The 18,270-nt window shown below is 33.8% G+C and overlaps 1 protein-coding gene across 1 annotated transcript in view; it reads left to right on the top strand.

The window, feature by feature from the left end:
- csmd3a (CUB and Sushi multiple domains 3a) overlaps window positions 1–18,270 on the top strand; it is a 516,772-nt gene that overhangs the window by 261,764 nt on the left and 236,738 nt on the right. Inside the window, exons 32-34 of the mRNA XM_073847643.1 lie at window positions 5,269–5,382; window positions 6,807–6,902; window positions 7,018–7,221. Coding sequence (XP_073703744.1) covers window positions 5,269–5,382; window positions 6,807–6,902; window positions 7,018–7,221 — 414 coding nt within the window. The remainder of the gene's footprint in view (window positions 1–5,268; window positions 5,383–6,806; window positions 6,903–7,017; window positions 7,222–18,270) is intronic.

The following is an 18,270-nucleotide window of genomic DNA, read 5'->3' as shown; positions in this document are numbered from 1 at the left end:
TCCTCGCTATGCTCAGGACACCTACTCAAAACCACATTTGTGGTGTTTGCTCACGCGAAGTCTTTGGGCATTCTCTAAAATCCACGTGAGTGGTAAGTGCACTGTTCAGGCACTTCACTAAAATCCATACTCATGGTAAGGTCCCTCCCGTAAAGGCAGGTTCCTTTCTCCCATGGACCACGCAGGGTTCCTCCGTGTCCATTCTCTGAGCTGGTTTTTCTCAAAAACCTTTTAGTTTTCCAGCTCCAATTCAGATAGCGCTGCTAGCAGGATCGAGTGTCGGGCCTCCTCAGGCCTCACTCTCCAGGAGAGCTCCAAAATGAAGGTATTTCTGTCGCAAAGGCTAGTCAGCCTCGCGGATGACCTTCAAGGCTAGAGTGTAGCTAGGTCATGAGACCTCCACTCTCAGAGTTCTTCCTTGCTAAGCACGGAGGTGTGTAAGGCTCCCTCTTTAGAAAGCCTCCACTCTCCAGACTCCACTCAGGCAGTACTGTCGTTAGGCTGTTCAGCTTCGATGAACGCCTGCAGTGTTGAAGTGTAGTAGGTCTTGGGACCTCCACTCTTAGAGTCCTTCTGCTGCTCGCAGAACATTGCCAGCCTCACTCACAGAGTGTTGCCAGGCTTCCTTTCGGCAAAGCCTCCACTCCTCGGGAAATCTCCACTTAGACAGGCCTGCTGCACAGGCTATTCAGCCTCACAGGCCGTCGGCAGTGTCAAGTGTAGTTAGGTCATGAGACCTCCACTCTGTAGATTCCCTCTGAGCAGAAGCTCCACTAGGGTAGTTCGGGTTGCATAGGCCATGCAGCCTCACTGAATAGCCCCAGTGTCGAGTATAGGCTTTTTCCTCCGGGCGTGAGTGTAGCCAGGTCTCCCCTCACTGAAGGGCTAGTGAGACCTCCACTCCTAAGAGCTGGTGGACTGAACGTTGTCAGGTTTCCTCTCTTTTTAGAGAGTCTTCTGTGAAGCCTCCGTTCTCCAGAGGCTCCGCCTCCAGTACTTCTAGGCGTGAGTGTAGCCAGGTCTCCCCTCACGGCAGGGTTATTTGAGACCTCCACTCCAAAGAGCTAGTGGATGGAATGTTGTCAGGTTTCCTCTCTTTCAGAGAGTCTTTTATGAAGCCTCCATTCTCCAGAAGCTCCGCTTTCAGTACTTTCAAGCGTGAGTGTAGCCAGGTCTCCCCTCACTGGAGGGTTATTTTGAGACCTCCACTCCTAAAGAGCTAGTGGATGGAATGTTGTCAGGTTTCCTCTCTTTTCAGAGAGTCTTTTATGAAGCCTCCATTCTCCAGAGGCTCCGCTTCCAGTACTTTTAAGCGTGAGTGTAGCCAGGTCTCCCCTCACTGCAGGGCTATTTGAGACCTCCACTCCTATGAGCTAGTGGATGGAATGTTGTCAGGTTTCCTCTCTTTCAGAGAGTCTTTTATGAAGCCTCCATTCTCCAGAAGCTCCGCTTTCAGTACTTTCAAGCGTGAGTGTAGCCAGGTCTCCCCTCACTGGAGGGTTATTTTGAGACCTCCACTCCTAAGAGCTAGTGGATTGAATGTTGTCAGGCTTCCTCTCTTTTAGAGAGTCTTTTATGAAGCCTCCATTCTCCAGAAGCTCCGCTTCCCCATCTATACCTGTAGCACTGAATGTTGTCAGGTCCCTAGAGCAGGCGTTTGCCCTGCCGAGACCTCCATTCCCTAAACTCCGCCCCTTATGGTCAGGGCGTTTATGAGCTCCTTCACTTAGGGAGCTAAGTGTAGTAGGCTTCCTCTAGGCCTCCACGCTTGAGAGTTGTGTGCACAGGTAGCCGGGCTAGCCGTGGCAGGTCACTGGGCCCCAGCGACTCTCGCTGATGCAGGGGTGATTTCCTTCTTGACTCCTCATTCAGTCAGTTTGATCACCTATCCCTCGGCATGGCGGAGTTGGTATAAGCGTTCCCAAAGTGTCCTGAACCAGGACGCAGCGTAGAGTTCCCTCCGGAAGGGAACGTCTCGGGTTACGTATGTAACCTTAGTTCCCTGAGGACAGGGAACGAGACGCTGCGTCTCAGGGCCATGCCTCGGGCCCTGCACAGACCTCCGTCCGACAAAAAGATGGTGTTGTGCTCTCAGGCACCTGCTTTTATACTAGCAGGCGCCTGTTGATGATGTCATAGGCTGGCGCCGGACAGTGTCAAGTTCACTGTCGTTGTTCTATAGCTTGTTTCAGAACCGGTCATGCTGAAGGCAGTTCCCAAAGTGTCCTGAACCAGGACGCAGCGTCTCGTTCCCTGTCCTCAGGGAACTAAGGTTACATACGTAACCCGAGACGTTTTCTCAAAAACACAAACATGTACATTCATGTTGCTTGCATATTATTGTAGCCCAATATGTGCTGATTACAAAATAAATAAGACTTTAGCCATTAATATGTTTTTAAGATACTGAAAAAAGCACAAATGTCAAAACTTCTTCAGGGCCCCAAAACACCCTCAGACCCCAGAGGGTTAAATGTAAATTTGTTCAAATTAAATTGATAAAATTGTTAAAACAGTGATTTTAAATTGTAACAATATTCCATAATATGTGACCCTGGAATACAAAACCAGTCACAAGGGTCAATTTTTTGTAATTGAGATATATGAAAATGATACTGAAAGCTGAATAAATAAGCTTTCCATTAATGTATGGTTTGTTAGGAATCTGAGTGTGCAAAAAAATCTAAATATTTAGAAAATCGCCTTTAAAGTTGTCCAAGTGAAGTTCTTACCAATGCATATTACTAATCAAAAATTAAGTTTTGATATATTTATGGCAGGAAATTTACAAAATATCGTAATAGAGCATGATCTTTACTTAATATCCTAATGGTTTTTAGCATAAAAGAAAAATCTATAATTTTGACCCATACAATGTAATTTTGGTTATTGCTACAAATATACCTTTGATACTTAAGACTGGTTTTGTGGTCCAGGGTCACATATGACCGTTTTTACTCTATTTTTAAATTTATTAAATAAATGCATCCAAAATATATATATGTATGTATATATATATATATACAGTATATGTGTGTATGTTCCTGAACTTACTTTGTCTTCTGGGAAATATGTAAGTATCCTCTGTAGCTTCTGAAGGGCAATACTAAATGAAAAAAAATGAGAGATTTAGTCAAAATAAAAATTTAAATTCATTTTGTTCAAAAGTTTACACCCCCGGCTCTTAATGCATTGTTTTTCCTTCTGGGGCATCAGTGAGCATTTGAACCTTCTGTAATAGTTGCATATGAGTCCCTCAGTTGTCCTCAGTGTGAAAATATGGATCTCAAAATCATACAGTCATTGCTGGAAAGGGTTTAAATATACAAAATGCTTAAAAAAAAAAAAAAAAGAAAAAAAAAAGAATTTGTGAAACCTGAAAGATTTTTTGAAGAAAAGCAGGCAGTTTTACTGTTCAGCTGTGGATAATTCAGGTAACAACACAGTATTAATTAAAGCACAGAAATGGCAGTAAAATGAGTAGATAATGTTACGATAATGAGCTTCCGGTACTTTTTCTGTTATTTTACAGATTTATTTCTTACAATCTACAGTCTTTTGTGTGAGTTGACTGTTTCTTTGCTTTCCCTCCTCAGGTTAACATCATGTATTGCTGAAATTGCCTTAATGTGCTGCTGCTTTCAAACGAAACAAATGTGCAACTACCGTACCTCCTCCAATTACAGGAAATAAATTTCTTTCAAATGCCTGAAAGTAGAAAGCGCGAGCAAGTTTGACTGTGAATTATTCATAGGAAATGACAAACATATGGCGCTGTTTTTCTCACCTTGTGCTCTGGCGTTCTATAGTGTTTTATCATCTGTCTAATGTACGGCGATCGCCCGTAGGCAGACTCTGTTGCGAGCCCCTCGGGCGAACCAGATTCACTTACTCTCTTTAGAGTTTGACTATCGACTCCTTTGCTGTTTTATAGCTTTATTTAGAGTTGCAATATTAATTTATTGCATTTCCCTGCAGAAGTTTGAATCTCTGGTTAGGGCTTTTGTGCTGTGACTTCGGGAGAGTTGGTTACTGCTAAATTCAATAAGTGATGATTGTGTTGGGAGCATTGCTATAAGGGGGGACAGAAATATGAGCTATATTGCCGAAGGTGTCATATACTGGAAGTTTTATTAGCTCTAGGACTACTTGTTTCACCCAAGGTCCCTTTCAAAGCAACTACGAGAGAACGTCATTTCTCTTACGGCTTGCAAAGGACAAATGAGATATCCAATATATCAATTTTGTCTAATTCCGCATGTATGAATGAATAAATAAATAAATAAATCATCATATGATTCAATTGCAATAAAATATATAACTTTTCAGTGCATAGTCATTAGTGAGACATATATGAAAATATTTTTAAATAAGTATTTATTTAAATATTTAAAATTGTTTTATTGGGAATTAAGAATAAAAATCAATGCATCATTAAATTAATTTAGGTTATTTTTTATTATTTTACAATAATATAAATACATCTACAAATAAAAAAATAAGTAAATAGTATTACAATAATATTTCTAATAATTACTCAAAGCATCTTTAGACAAATACAACATAGAATGATAGATGGAACAACAGATTGAAAGATAGAATGGATGGATGGATGGATGGATGGATCGATCAACAGATTGAATGATAGATAGATAGATAGATAGATAGATAGATAGATAGATAGATAGATAGATAGATAGATAGATAGATAGATAGATAGATAGATAGATAGATAGATAGATTGGTGCATAAATTAAAAAAATAATAGATAGAATGATAGATGGATGGATGGATGGATGCAAACCCCGGTGTATTATGGTTGTAGAAGTTTTCCCTTTTTCCTCTTTTTAGCCCTGAAGAGGAGAAAACCTGAAATGTTTTCAAAAAAATGAAATTGTGTTTCTATTGCATAATCAAGCAACTTTTAATAAAGCCCAGTTTTGCCAGCAGTGATTTCCCACTTTAACTCATTTTGTCTACATCTGTTTTAAAGTAAATAGGGTCATGTTTGATTTCAAGCAGACTCGATTTCATTCTATGAAAGAGCAACACCTCAGCATAAAAACCTTCCTCTGGGAACTGATGAAAAATTTGTAGAGATGCTATACTGACCTGCAAAGATATAAATACATTGTAATCAGGTCTTATGTACTAAAGCAAATGAGTTATGGCTAGTAAACAACAGTGTATGTTTTTAGTTTGTGCCTTTTTTAAAGAAGACTCTGTTCCCCCCCCCCCCCCCCCCCCCCCCTCTGTCTCTCACTACAGTTCTCTTCGGCCAGTTTATGTTCTTCCAGGCGACCCCTAATGATGTGCTGGAGATCTTTGACGGGCCCTCGACGGAGTCTCCGCTCCTCACCTCTGCCCATGGCTCTCACTCAGGTAAAAGGCTTTGTTTACCGCCACCGCATGAGACCAACTAGAGGCACGTCTTCTGAGATGAGATGACATTAAACTACATGAAGGACCGCCGCAGTCAGATCTCATCTTCAAAACGCTTCTGCTGCGCTCAATGTCGTGTTGCTGTTAATGCGCTTCTGACATGCTTTTGGGATCCAGAAAATCCCAACTGCATGTCAATTGAAAATAAAAAGATTGAAAAACAAATTTAAAATAAAAAGAAAATTCTAGGATTTTGATGTGAAACAAACAAATATTTCAGATTCTGCGATATTTCAATATAATATAATACACTATCAGTCAAAAGTTTTTGAACATATAGAAAATACTTTTAATTAGCAAGGATGCTTTAATCAAAGTTGATGATAAAGACATTTATAATGTTACAAAAGATTTCTATTTCAGATAAATGCTGTTCTTCTGAACTTTATATTCATCGAAAAAACCTGAAAAAATTCTACTCAGCTGTTTTCTACATAATAATAATAGATGTTTTTGAGCAGCAAATCAGAATATTAGAATGATTTCTGAAGGATCATGTGACTGGAGTAATGATGCTAAAAATTCAGCTTTAAAATCACAGAAATAAATTACATTTGAAAATATATTTAAATAGAAAACAGTTCTCTTAAATAGCAATAATATTTCATAATTTTATTGTTTTTGCTGTATTTTGGATAAAATAAAGTAATAGATTAGTAATCTAGTAATCTAAATATAAAAAATAAATATCATGAATTAATTTATAATTCAGTTTAATTCATTTAAGTGTTTTAGTAATTTAGTATAGAATTTAATAAATTGTATGTAATTGTTTATATTTTATAATATAAATATAGTTTTATTTTACATTTCAAATAATTCGCATTTTTTTGTGTTCTAGTATAATCCAAAATGTGATTAATCTCATTTAAAATATATTTATATATAATAATATATTGTATTTTAATATTAAGAATATTAATTATTATTATTATTATTATTAATAATAATAATAAATATATTAAATATTAAATATCACATACTGAACATTAAATTAAAATAAAAATTTATGCTGTCACCCTAATTTATTATACAACAGTAATCCTAATGATTAATGCTCTGTTCTATTCTATTATAAAACTTTATGTAATTATATTATTTACAATTTTCACTTGAATTATACTATATTATATAGTCTGTATATGCTATAATCTGTATTGAATTAGAAAAGGATGCAAAACATGCATTTTCACACTAGTCTCTGATCTTTGACCTGCCCTTGCTGGCCTACTGAAGGCCTTGTCTATGTGGCAGCTCTCAGCAGACATGTTGATGGTCTCATTTATGCCATTGTTGAAGCTGCAGACAGATAACAGAACTGTTTTTCTTTTCCTCACCTTTTCCTCAAATTTCTCATTTCATAGGAGAGCCGTTGCCACTGAGCTCTGCCAATGAAATCACCATCAGGTTCAAAACTGAGGGCCCAAACACAGCTAAAGGTTTTCATTTTGTCTATCAAGGTATGCACTTCTCAACTAATCTCTAGAAAACGTATATGTAGTAAATAATTCTGTACGCAGTATGTTTTGAGTAAAAGTATTTAACCACAACATTTCTCTTCTTGCATTTCTGCAGCTGTTCCGAGGACCAGCGCCTCCCAGTGCAGCTCCGTGCCCGAGCCTCGCTACGGGAAGCGCATTGGGAATGACTTTGGATTGGGCACGGTGGTGCTTTTCGAATGTAACCCAGGTTACACTCTTCATGGTGCCACTGCCATCAGGTGTGAGGCAGTGCCCAACTCGCTGGCCCAATGGAACGGCACAGTGCCAACATGTGTCGGTATGTACACCCCCACACGTCTGTCCGCTCAATGCTGCCCCCTGCTGCCCCCTGCTGCTGGGGAAGACCTGTGGCGTGAACGTCAGATATGACCAGATGACAGACTGAGATAGAGGCTCTGTTCCAAAACTTAGTGTGCTGCCCTCATAAGGCAGCATTTTAGGCACATCCTAGACTTATTTTAAGGCAGTATTGCATGTACTTATGGAGAAGACATTCCCATAATGCACTGCAAAAGAGCTTAGCGAAAAGTGAGAGAAATGTTGATAAGGCACATTATGACTTAAATAATTTTAAATGGATGTTTACATTGTCTATCTCAATACAATTAAATCAAAATTTTTATACTTTCATTAAATGTCTTAAATTTTTATTTATATAATTAATGCATTTTAATGAAATTAAGTAAATTAAGACTACATTACTAAAGTATATAAGTCAATTATTAATTGTGTTTTCATATGTCTTTGTATATTATATTACTATATTCTAATAAATACTTTTTGGACAACATAATACAGAAATTTATCCAAATTATTCAAGATGTTATACCTTGAATACATTTCTTAAATTGTATTTTTTATATTATTAATGTTAGTAGTATAATATAATAAAGTATATCTTTGAAATTATTTAAAATGTAGTTCATTTTATTTTACTATTACTTAAGTATTACTTCAATTATTAATAGTTAAGAATATGAATTAATAATTAGTTTATAGTCTATTTAATGTATAAAAATAAATTTGATTATTTTTTAAATATACTCATATTTTATTAATTAATCTATATTATTTTAATATTCAGTTATCCAATTATAACATTAATCTAAATTAAATTGATGATAATTTTTAATTTAATATTTCAAATTATTATTATTATTAAATAATTGTAATATTTTATTATATTATCTGATATTTAATCTAAAATTAGGTGAAAACTGATATTTTATTAAAATATTATATTTTATTATATTAATAATTACACAAATTCATTCTGCAATTATATTACTACTAGTAATAAATTCTGCCATTAAAACATTATTTTAAATTAGACTGACAGCATTGATTTTTCCATTTTTATTTATTATTAAATAAATATTATTAAATGTATTATTATTAAATGTAAAATGTAAAAAAAAAAAATGTTTATTTATTTTTTGAATAGTGTTTATAAAATAAATTGAATTAAATTAATCAGTTATGATATGCTTTGTTTTGTTTTATTTATATAATTATAATAATACATATAGAATATATTTTTAAAAAGTTTTAATGTTACTATTAAAGATTATATACTTTAATTATATTTCCTAAATTTTATTTATTATAATATTATATGTTTTTAGCATAATTAACTCATAATTTAATTTAATTTAGTTTATTGCATTTTAGATGTTACTAATTATGCTTAAATTATTATTTAATTGTATTTATAGATTTTAATATTAGTGTTTATAAATGTCTATTATTTCATAGATTAGCATAATATATATAATATAAAATGTATGCAATATATAAATACCTTTTTTGTACTATTTTACCTATTATTTGTGTGAAGTTTTAGGCATGATTAAGTAATTAAATTATCACAATCTTTGCCTAGCAACATGTCATTGCCAAATTGCATTTAAATCAATTTGAAGTTGAATCTACTCTGTGCTTTACATAAGGAACACTATTTGTATGAGTTTGTAGCATTTGTAGAGTGTTCCAGAATCAGTCACCTATGTAGTTCCATAGCGGTTTGGATGCTGGTCCTTAGAAGTCACTCACTGTGTTGTGCAACAGAGCCAGAGAGATTTGAGGGGGTTTTATTAAAAATAAATGTGCTGGGAGCTAATGGATACAGGAGTGTTCACACAGTGTGGAGGCCCCCATGAAATGCAATTTCAAGTAAATGCGAATCTCGGGGAAATCTCTTGATGCAAGTTGACAGAATACTTTCCTTCTAGCCGTATCCTCATGCAATTTAATAGAAATGCTCCTATGAGAGAATCAACAGGCGATAGAAGCACTGCCACAATCCTTACGCTCTCACCAACCAAACAATGCGCCATCATTTTCTCAGCATATAGCACAAATAGACATGATTTTGTATTACAGTGCTCAGTATCATATACTGTTTTTTTCTCCAGATATCCCTTCATCATCATTTTTCACCTTTACTCTTATCCTTGGATTTAGCAGGCTTTTTTTTTTTTTTTTCATTGCTTAGCCTACCTTAAGATTTCTATGTAAATGCCTTCCTAATGGTAAAATCACTGTATGGATCAGCCTCACATTTTATAAATAATATTAAAGGAATAGTTGATCTAAAAATTTAATTTGCTGGTGATTTACTCATCCTCAGGCCTTCCCACAGGCGAATAGTAATGATGATTTTTAGCTGAAACTGTGGTACTTGTTGATTCATAAAATGCAAGTCAGTGGCTACTTTCACTTTGTGAGTCAAAAAAAGCATATCAGACAACACAAAATTAATTCCCATGGCTCCTGATGATATATTGAGGTCTTATGAAGAGAAATGAAACAGGATATTATTCACAACATTATTACCTGTAATCCAGGGCCTCAGGCAAACAGTCCGGAGTGATATCTGGTTTGCAAATGAATCATTCTTTTGAATCGGTTCTTTTTAGTGAACTAGTTTAATCAGTTCCCCAGTTTAGTCTGAATTGTTTGAAAAAGTTTGCAACTCAGCACAGATCTACAAAATACTCAGTCAAAACTAACTTTCTGACAGTCAATCAGACTATGCGATCCTATGATGAATAAACTGATTCAGTGTTCTAACTGATTCAGTGAACTGAGTCACTTTCTCATTGTTTATCTCAAAAGGTGAGCTGATGAAGACAAGTTTATTGACTTTATATTAGTAGACATGTATAACAGAGTTTTACATTATTATTTGGTGCTTTAAGTTAATAATGTAATTGCATATGTGACCCTGGACCACAAAACTGAAAATTAAAACTGAGATGTATACAACATATGGAAGCTCAATAAATAAGCTTTCTATTGATGTATGGTTTGTTAGGATAGGACCATATTTGGCCGAGATACATCTATTTGAAAATCTGGAATCTGAGGGTGCAAAAAAATCTAAATACTGAGAAAATCACCTTTAAAGTTGTCCAAGTTCTTAACAATGCATATTACTAATCAAAAATTACATTTTGATATATTTATAGTAGGAATTTTACAAAAAATCTTAATGGAACATGATCTTTACTTAATATCCTAATGATTTTTGGCATAAAAGAAAAATCTATAATTTTGACCCATACAATGTATTTTTGCCTATTGCTACAAATATACCCCAGCGACTTAAGACTGGTTTTGTGGTCCAGGGTCACATATGTGTTTTGTTATTGTGTAAATTAACAGTTTATTGAAACAAAGTGTCCGAAAGAATTAGTTCAAGCAAAATAATCAAACTCTGTTTGCCTGAGGCTCTGGATTAGAGGTAATATTGTTGTAAATAATATTCAGTTTCTTGCAGAGTGATCATTTCGCTTCATAAGACTTTTTAGAAACCATAGATAATCATTTTGTGTTCCCTAATACACTCTTCTTTGAGACTCAAATGCTGGTAGCCATTAAATTGCATTTTATGAATCACCAAGGACCACAGTTTCAGCTAAAAATCATCTTTACTGTTCTACTGAAGAAAAAAGTCATCTTGGATAGCTTGAGGGTGAATAAAGTGCAGCAATCTTCATTTTGGGGTGAATTATCCCTTTAATAACTAATGAAACGTGTCAATTTATTTATAACTCCTCCTTGAAATTAACAACTGAAAATGATCAAATTCTTCCCTTCTGTGCTGTCTCGTGCAGTTTTGCTGTAAGAGGGTAAATCACAAGCCGCACCTCTGACAGTAACACCTGTTATCATCGATTATTTCCGCTAAAGGGAAAAGCCTCAATGAATCACCAGGAGTTTTATATTCATTTTTACAGTGTGTGGGTTTAGCACACAGGGTTGCTATTGGTAACCGCTCCACGTAATTCTTCTTTATGGCATTTTCTGCACAGGTGCTGCAGGCCCATGTGTCCATTCCTGCATTCACCTTTGTCAATTTATGCCGTGTCTCCTGAAATAATTCTCAAAATAACATGCATGCACGGGGACGTTTGTGATGCTCATTATTCAGCAGCTAATGTCGTGGCCTAGCGGTTAGCGCACAGTCTTCTGTCATGCTGGGTCGTGGTCCTCACGTGGGAGGCACGGGTTCAGTTTCAGACATGTCAGATCTCCTTCTGCCTCCATTTCAACCTTTTATTAGAGATAATAATGCGCAGACCTGTTTTGACACACATCCGCTGTCACCTGTCAGTCACATGCTCAGGGTTGGTAAATTGAGATGGTGCCAGTACTGCAGAAAGATTGCTATCATTGCCATCATTTTAGCATTAAAAAGATGTAATAATAGGAATCTTTGGATAAAACTTACCAGTACTGAAGTACCTGTTTGAAAAGTAGCTATACAGGGAAAATATATATCTCTATATAACAATCTGTTAAATACGAATTATTTATTTAGATCATTAATTTTAATTTAATAATTAGTAATGAATAAGTAATTTTTAGTATATTTAATTTATCTAAAATAATTATAATTAATGTTAAATTTATTAATGTCATATTGTTATATTTTATTCATCAATACTTCTACGATTAGAGCATTAATCTAAATTAGAGTGATGATGATCATTTTAATTTAACATTTTAAGGTGTTAATGTTTTGTTTACTAATCCAAAATAAATAATTGTAGTATTATATTGTTAATAATATAATTTAGTATATCTAATATTTAATCTAAAATAAAATTTAGATGAAATTTAAATTTAATTAAAATATTATATTATTTTATTATATTTCTAATAACACATATTTATTATGCAGTTTTATTACTACTAATAATACATTCTGCAATTAAAACTTTTTTTAAATTAGGGTGGCAGCATTAATTTTTTTCCCTTTATTATTTAGTATTTACTAATCTAACATTTTTAAAACGAAAAATTATAATTATAAAATTCTAATAAAGTGATTATAGTAAAAATAATAATTAAATTTAAATATTGAAATGTTTATATTATATAGTTATATTGTAGTAAAAATATAGTATTGCTATATTACTAAAAATACCAGTTCTGCAATTAAAGCATTAATCTTAATTTGCCATTTTAATTTAATGTTTAGATTTTACTTGTCTAAAATAAAATAAACTAAATATAAATTATTGAATAACTAAAAATAAGAGTTATAAAATTATAATAAAGTGATTAAAATAAAAATAGTAATTGAATTGAAATATTAAAATGGTATTATATTATATTACTAAAAATACCAAATTCTACAATTAAAGAATTAATCTTATTTTCCATTTGAATATAATATTTAGTCTTTACTTAAGTAAAATAAAAATAACAAAATAAAAAACTATAAAAAAGAAATTATAAAATTATAATAGTTATTATGATAAAGTAGTAATTAGATTGAAACTTATATATTATTATTATTATTATTATATTATATTAAATTATATATTGTATTATATTATATTACTAAAAATACCAAATTCTACAATTAATCTTTTTTATTCTGCAATAATTTTATTTTCCATTTTAATTTAATATGTAGTTTTTATCTAAAATAAAAAATAACTGCATATAAAATAATAAAATAACTAAAAATAAGAATTATAAAATGATAAAAGTGATTATAATACAGTAATTAAATATTATATTAAATTATATTTCTAAAAATGCCAATTCTGCAATTAGATTATTAATCATAATTTGCCATTTTAGTTACATTTAATTCTAAAATAAAAAAAATAACTAAACTGAAATGTAATTTATTTTTATATTATATTATATTACAAAGTATTGCTAATAATACCAATTCTGCAATTAGAGAAGTAATTATTTAATATTTAGTGAATATATTTAGTATTTTCTTATCTGAAATAAATATTACATTATAATGTATTTGATTAAATTATTATATTACTAATGATACAAATCAATTCTGCAATTATATTACTTATAATTAAAATTAATTGTGCAATTAATCTAATTAGCATTATTTTGCCATTTTAATTTAATATTAATTTAATAATGTTGCACTTAGTAAATAAACAATGCATTCACAAACAAAAAAGAGACAGCGAAATGTTGCCATACACTAAACTTTTAGAGTGCAGCATTAATGAGGCGGATTGAGTCTAGTGTTGCTAGCAAACCAGACAACTTGCTTATACTAGTCATGATCAAGTGTTAACATTAGCTTTTACCCACATGTGTGTTACTCTATTTATGGTGGCGGCTCCTCACGTTCCATTGATTTACATGAAATTGCTCTCTGCCCCGAGCGACGTGCTCATCCTCTCTTTGAGCGCCGGCTGCTAATGATGACATTAACGTAGCTGGAAACCTTTTTGATTATAGCGGGGGCGTGAGAGCGCATGGGACATCACCTGTGGAATATAGATGCGCTCCAAATGGAAGTCAACTGAATAATTGCGTTGATTTAACCGCGTTCTTCCAGGCAACAGAAAGGAGAAGAAAAGGCTAAAGCACATTCGGATGTGTGGCAGTTTTTTTTTTTCTTTGCACGGTACAAAAGCGACGACGTGCTGCCCGGAGGTGCACCTGGCGATTGAAAACAAAGTGATTGACTCGGGCCTCCAGATCGCCTCGGCGCCTTTGACAGATAGCGTCAAATACTGCCTGTGAAGACAGAACGCCCTTGCGGTAGTTAACATCCAGAGAGGATTCACGCTTATTGATAGCTACACAAAAGGTGCTGAGCACAATGTCTGGCGAAGCCTCAACAAGCAAATAAAAATTGCTTTACTGAGCCCTCCAAAGGTGACAAAGAATGTCAGGCTTGCCAGAAGATTCATTTCTAGTCCTTTCAATTTATTCCAGTTAGAGTGTGTTTTCCCCCCAGCTTTTGTTCTGAGCTGACGCTTGTATGCTTTTAATGTTTTGAAAGCGCTAATGAAAATGGAAAATTGAAGTCGTTTAAAAATGACGTTTTCTGGTCAATTAGAAAGCACAATGCGGTAATTGTGAACGTACAGCAGCGGTAATTTAACATATACGTTACGAGTCCTTGGGATCTTTGGCACTGACTGATGATGAAAAGGTTATGCTTTGCAAGTTCTCAAGGAGGCATAAATGTATCGACTGCAATAAATCAGTCTTAATCAGAATTTGTCATGTTTGCCAGTAAACATAAAGCATCCTTAAAACAAAATAAATCGGTAAGTAGTTTTCAGTGAATATATCTACAATAAAATGCATTTATCGTGTTCCGTTTTCAGATTTTGTTGTCATTTCTTTCAAGCATAAATTTGACTAAATCTGCTCATGCTCAACACAAGATTAAACAATTTGCCAACTTGGAATGATAACAATTTTTTGCAATTAAGGATGATTAGATGTTTTCAAAGAAAACACTGATTACAAAAATGTTTTGTAGTTTTTCATTCACTTATACACCAAAAGAGAACATTGTAAAATGTTTGCACTGCTCCTATTGTTGTTGTGTTTTCAAAGGTTATCATAAATATACAGTAGTTGAAGTCAAAAGTTTACATACAACTTGCAGAATGTGCAAAATGTTAATTATTTTACCAAGATAAGAAGGATCATACAAAATGCATGTTATTTTTTATTTAGTAGTGACCTGAAAAAGATGTTTCACATTAAAAAATAATAGTCGTATGTATTAAAATGACCCTGTTCAAAAGTTTACATACACTTGATTCTTAATACTGTGTTGTTACCTGAATGATCCACAGTTGTTTTTATTGTTTAGTGATAGTTGTTCATGAGTCCCTTGTTTGTCCTTCAGGTCCCATTTTTGTGTATTTGAACCCTTTCCAACAATGACTGTATGATTTTGAGATCCATCTTTTCACACTGAGGACAACTGAGGGACTCATATGCAACTGTTACAGAAGGTTCTCACTGATGCTTCAGAAGGAAAAAAGATGCATTAAAAGCCAGGGGTGAAAACTTTTTGAATTTGAACATCAGGGTAAATATAACTTATTTTATCTTCTGGGAAACATGTAAGTATCTTCTGTAGCTTCTGAAGGGCTGTACTAAATGAAAAAATATGATATTTAGGCAAAATAAGAAAAAATTACACATTCTGATTCCGTTCAAAAGTTTACACACCTGGCTCTAAATGCATTGTTTTTCCTTTTGAGGCATCAGTGAGTGTTTGAACCTTCTGTAATAGTTGCATATGAGTCCCTCAGTTGTCCTCAGTGTGAAAAGATGGATCTCAAAATCATAAAGTCATTGTTGGAAAGGGTTCAAATACACAAAAATGCTGAAAAACCAAAGAATTTATAGGACCTGAAAGATTTTTCCAAAGAACAGTGGGTAGTTTAACTGTTCAGGACAAACAGGGGACTCATGAACAACGATCACCAAAAACAAAAAAACACTTTGGATCATTCAGGTAACAACAGAATCAAGTGTATGTAAACTTTTGAACAGGGTCATTTTTTATAAATTCAACTATAATTTTTTTATTTGGACTATATGCAAACATCTTTCATGTGAAATATCTTATTCAGGTCAGTACTAAAAAAATAACATGCATTTTGTATGATCCTTCTTATTTTGGTAAAATAACTATCATTTTGCAGATTCTGCGAAGTGTATGTAAACTTTTAACTTCAACTGTAAATACAATAGGGCGACATGACAAGGAATAGTTCACCCAAGAATGAAAAGTATACCATGATTTTTACTCACCCTCAGGCCATCCTAGGTGTATATAACTTTCTTCTTTCAGACAAATACAATTATTCGTTATACTAAAAAATGTCCTGGCTGATCCAAGCTTTATAATGGCAGTGAATGGGTGTTGAGATTTCAAAGTCCAATAAAGTGCATCCATCCATCATAAAAAGTGCTCCACACTGCTCCAGGGGGTTAATAAATGCCTTCTGAAGTGAATTGATGCAATTGTGTAAAAAAAACAAAACTCTATATTTAAAACTTTATAAGCTGTAATCGCTAACTGTCACATTCACAAGAGAGTGGCGTTCCAGTGGATGACATAGGACGTTACTTTACAAATTCTTGTTTTGTACTTCTAATTCATGAAAAGTGTTTTGTTTTGCTCTCAGTTAGCAGAAGCTAGAGATTTTGTTTTATAAAGTTTTAAATATGGATATTTTTCTTACACAAATGCATTGATTCACTTCGGAAGGCCTTTTTTAACCTAAGGGAGCCAATGTGGAGTATGTTTTATGATGGATGAATGCAGTTTTTTGGGCTTCAAAATCTCACCACACATTCACTGCCATTATAAAGCTTAGAAGAGCCATGACATTTTTTAATGTAACTCTGATTGTATTCATCTTTGTACTTCTAATTCGTGAACAGTGTTTTGTTTTGCTCTCAGTTAGCAGAAGCTAGAGATTTTGGTTTATAAAGTTTTAAATATGGATATTTCTTACAGAAATGCATTGATTTGCCTCAGAAGGCCTTTTTTAACCACCAAGAACCACCATGTGGAGTACATTTTATGATGGATGGATGCAGTTTTTTGGGCTTCAAAATCTCAACACCCATTCACTGCCATTATAAAGGTTGGAAGAGCCAAGAGAAGAGTATTTTTTTATAATTTTAGTGGTGGGCCGTTATCGGCGTTAACGTGCTGCGTTAACGTGAAACTCTTATCGCGCGATAAAAAAAATATCGCCGTTAATCTATTCTCAAAATTGGGTTGGGAGCTGGGTCTAAACTACGCAAGCTATGATGACTTTCACCTTGATAGTTTAACGCGGATGTATACCGAAGACTGTAGAATGTGGTCGCGCGTTTAAGTCTCCTCCGCCAAAACACAGACGGGATCACGTCGTCCTCCATTCATAAAAACCGAATCTACTATAGCGAAATGCCACGTAAATTCGTCGTTTTTTGGATTCATAAATCAAATGTTGGTCAGTCACTTAATTCAAATCGCGATATGGACTAGTGTATGTGAAAACTGAAATGCAAAAAGACCGTTTTAATATGAATCCGATATGTTCCGTTTGCCTAGCTGTATGTATGCATTGCGGAGACGAGCTTTTACTACACGCATACTGAAACACACGTGACGCTCCCGCTAATTTTTGGCATTTGCATCTCACATGAACAGATAAACTCAATCTCCCAAACTGCTGTGAGTGTCACTTTTACCGTTTCATTTGAGAAAACTAGCATCATATCATACTGTATGACACAGAAACTTCACGGCAACCTGTCAAAATAAAAGTACGGTGTAACATGTAATGGGCTGGGTAGGTGTTGACGTTAAAAAAAACACAATCTAATAGGGGGAAAAAATAATTTCATTGTTAGTTAGTTAGTAAACACAAGTACATCTAATTGAACATAATTTATTTTCATCAACAAATTATCATAGAACAGCTTTATGAGCTTTATGATCCATTCTCAAAGACTTTAAGTCATTATTTGGGTAGCACACATATTCTGAATGCCTTCAGCAGAATTCAAATTAGCCATTTTAATCTAGATTAATCTAGATTAAAAAAATTAATCTATGCCCACCCCTAATATATATATAACTCTAATTGTATAACATTTCTGGGTGGACTATCCCTTTAAAAGTAGTCCATATGACTCTCGTACTATATTCCAAGTCTTCTGAGAGACTTGATAGTTTTGTGTTTAAAACACACGTGGTTTTTCAATAAAAATATTGATTTCCACTCAATGGAAGCATTCATCACTGTTAGTGAGAAAAGTAGTGATTTGATTTCAAGTTTGATTCTTTCAATTGATTCTTTGGTCTGAAAGATTCATTCGCAGATTGATCCGATCCAGCTCTTGAATTCAACTCACGATCTGGTCACAGTGTTGATCATGTAAAGATCTTGCAGGACTTGAAATATAGTACATGATTCATATAGACTACTTTCGTGTTTTTTTTTTTGTTATCCTCACTAAAAGAGCAACTATGATATTCCTTTTGTGCTCAGCAGAAGAAAGTTTTATG

The sequence above is a fragment of the Garra rufa genome, chromosome 9 (genome assembly GCF_049309525.1).
Source record: "Garra rufa chromosome 9, GarRuf1.0, whole genome shotgun sequence".
Classification (NCBI taxonomy): Eukaryota; Metazoa; Chordata; class Actinopteri; order Cypriniformes; family Cyprinidae; genus Garra; species Garra rufa.
Note: the sequence above shows the minus strand (reverse complement) of the source record. Positions and strands in the feature narration are given on the sequence as shown.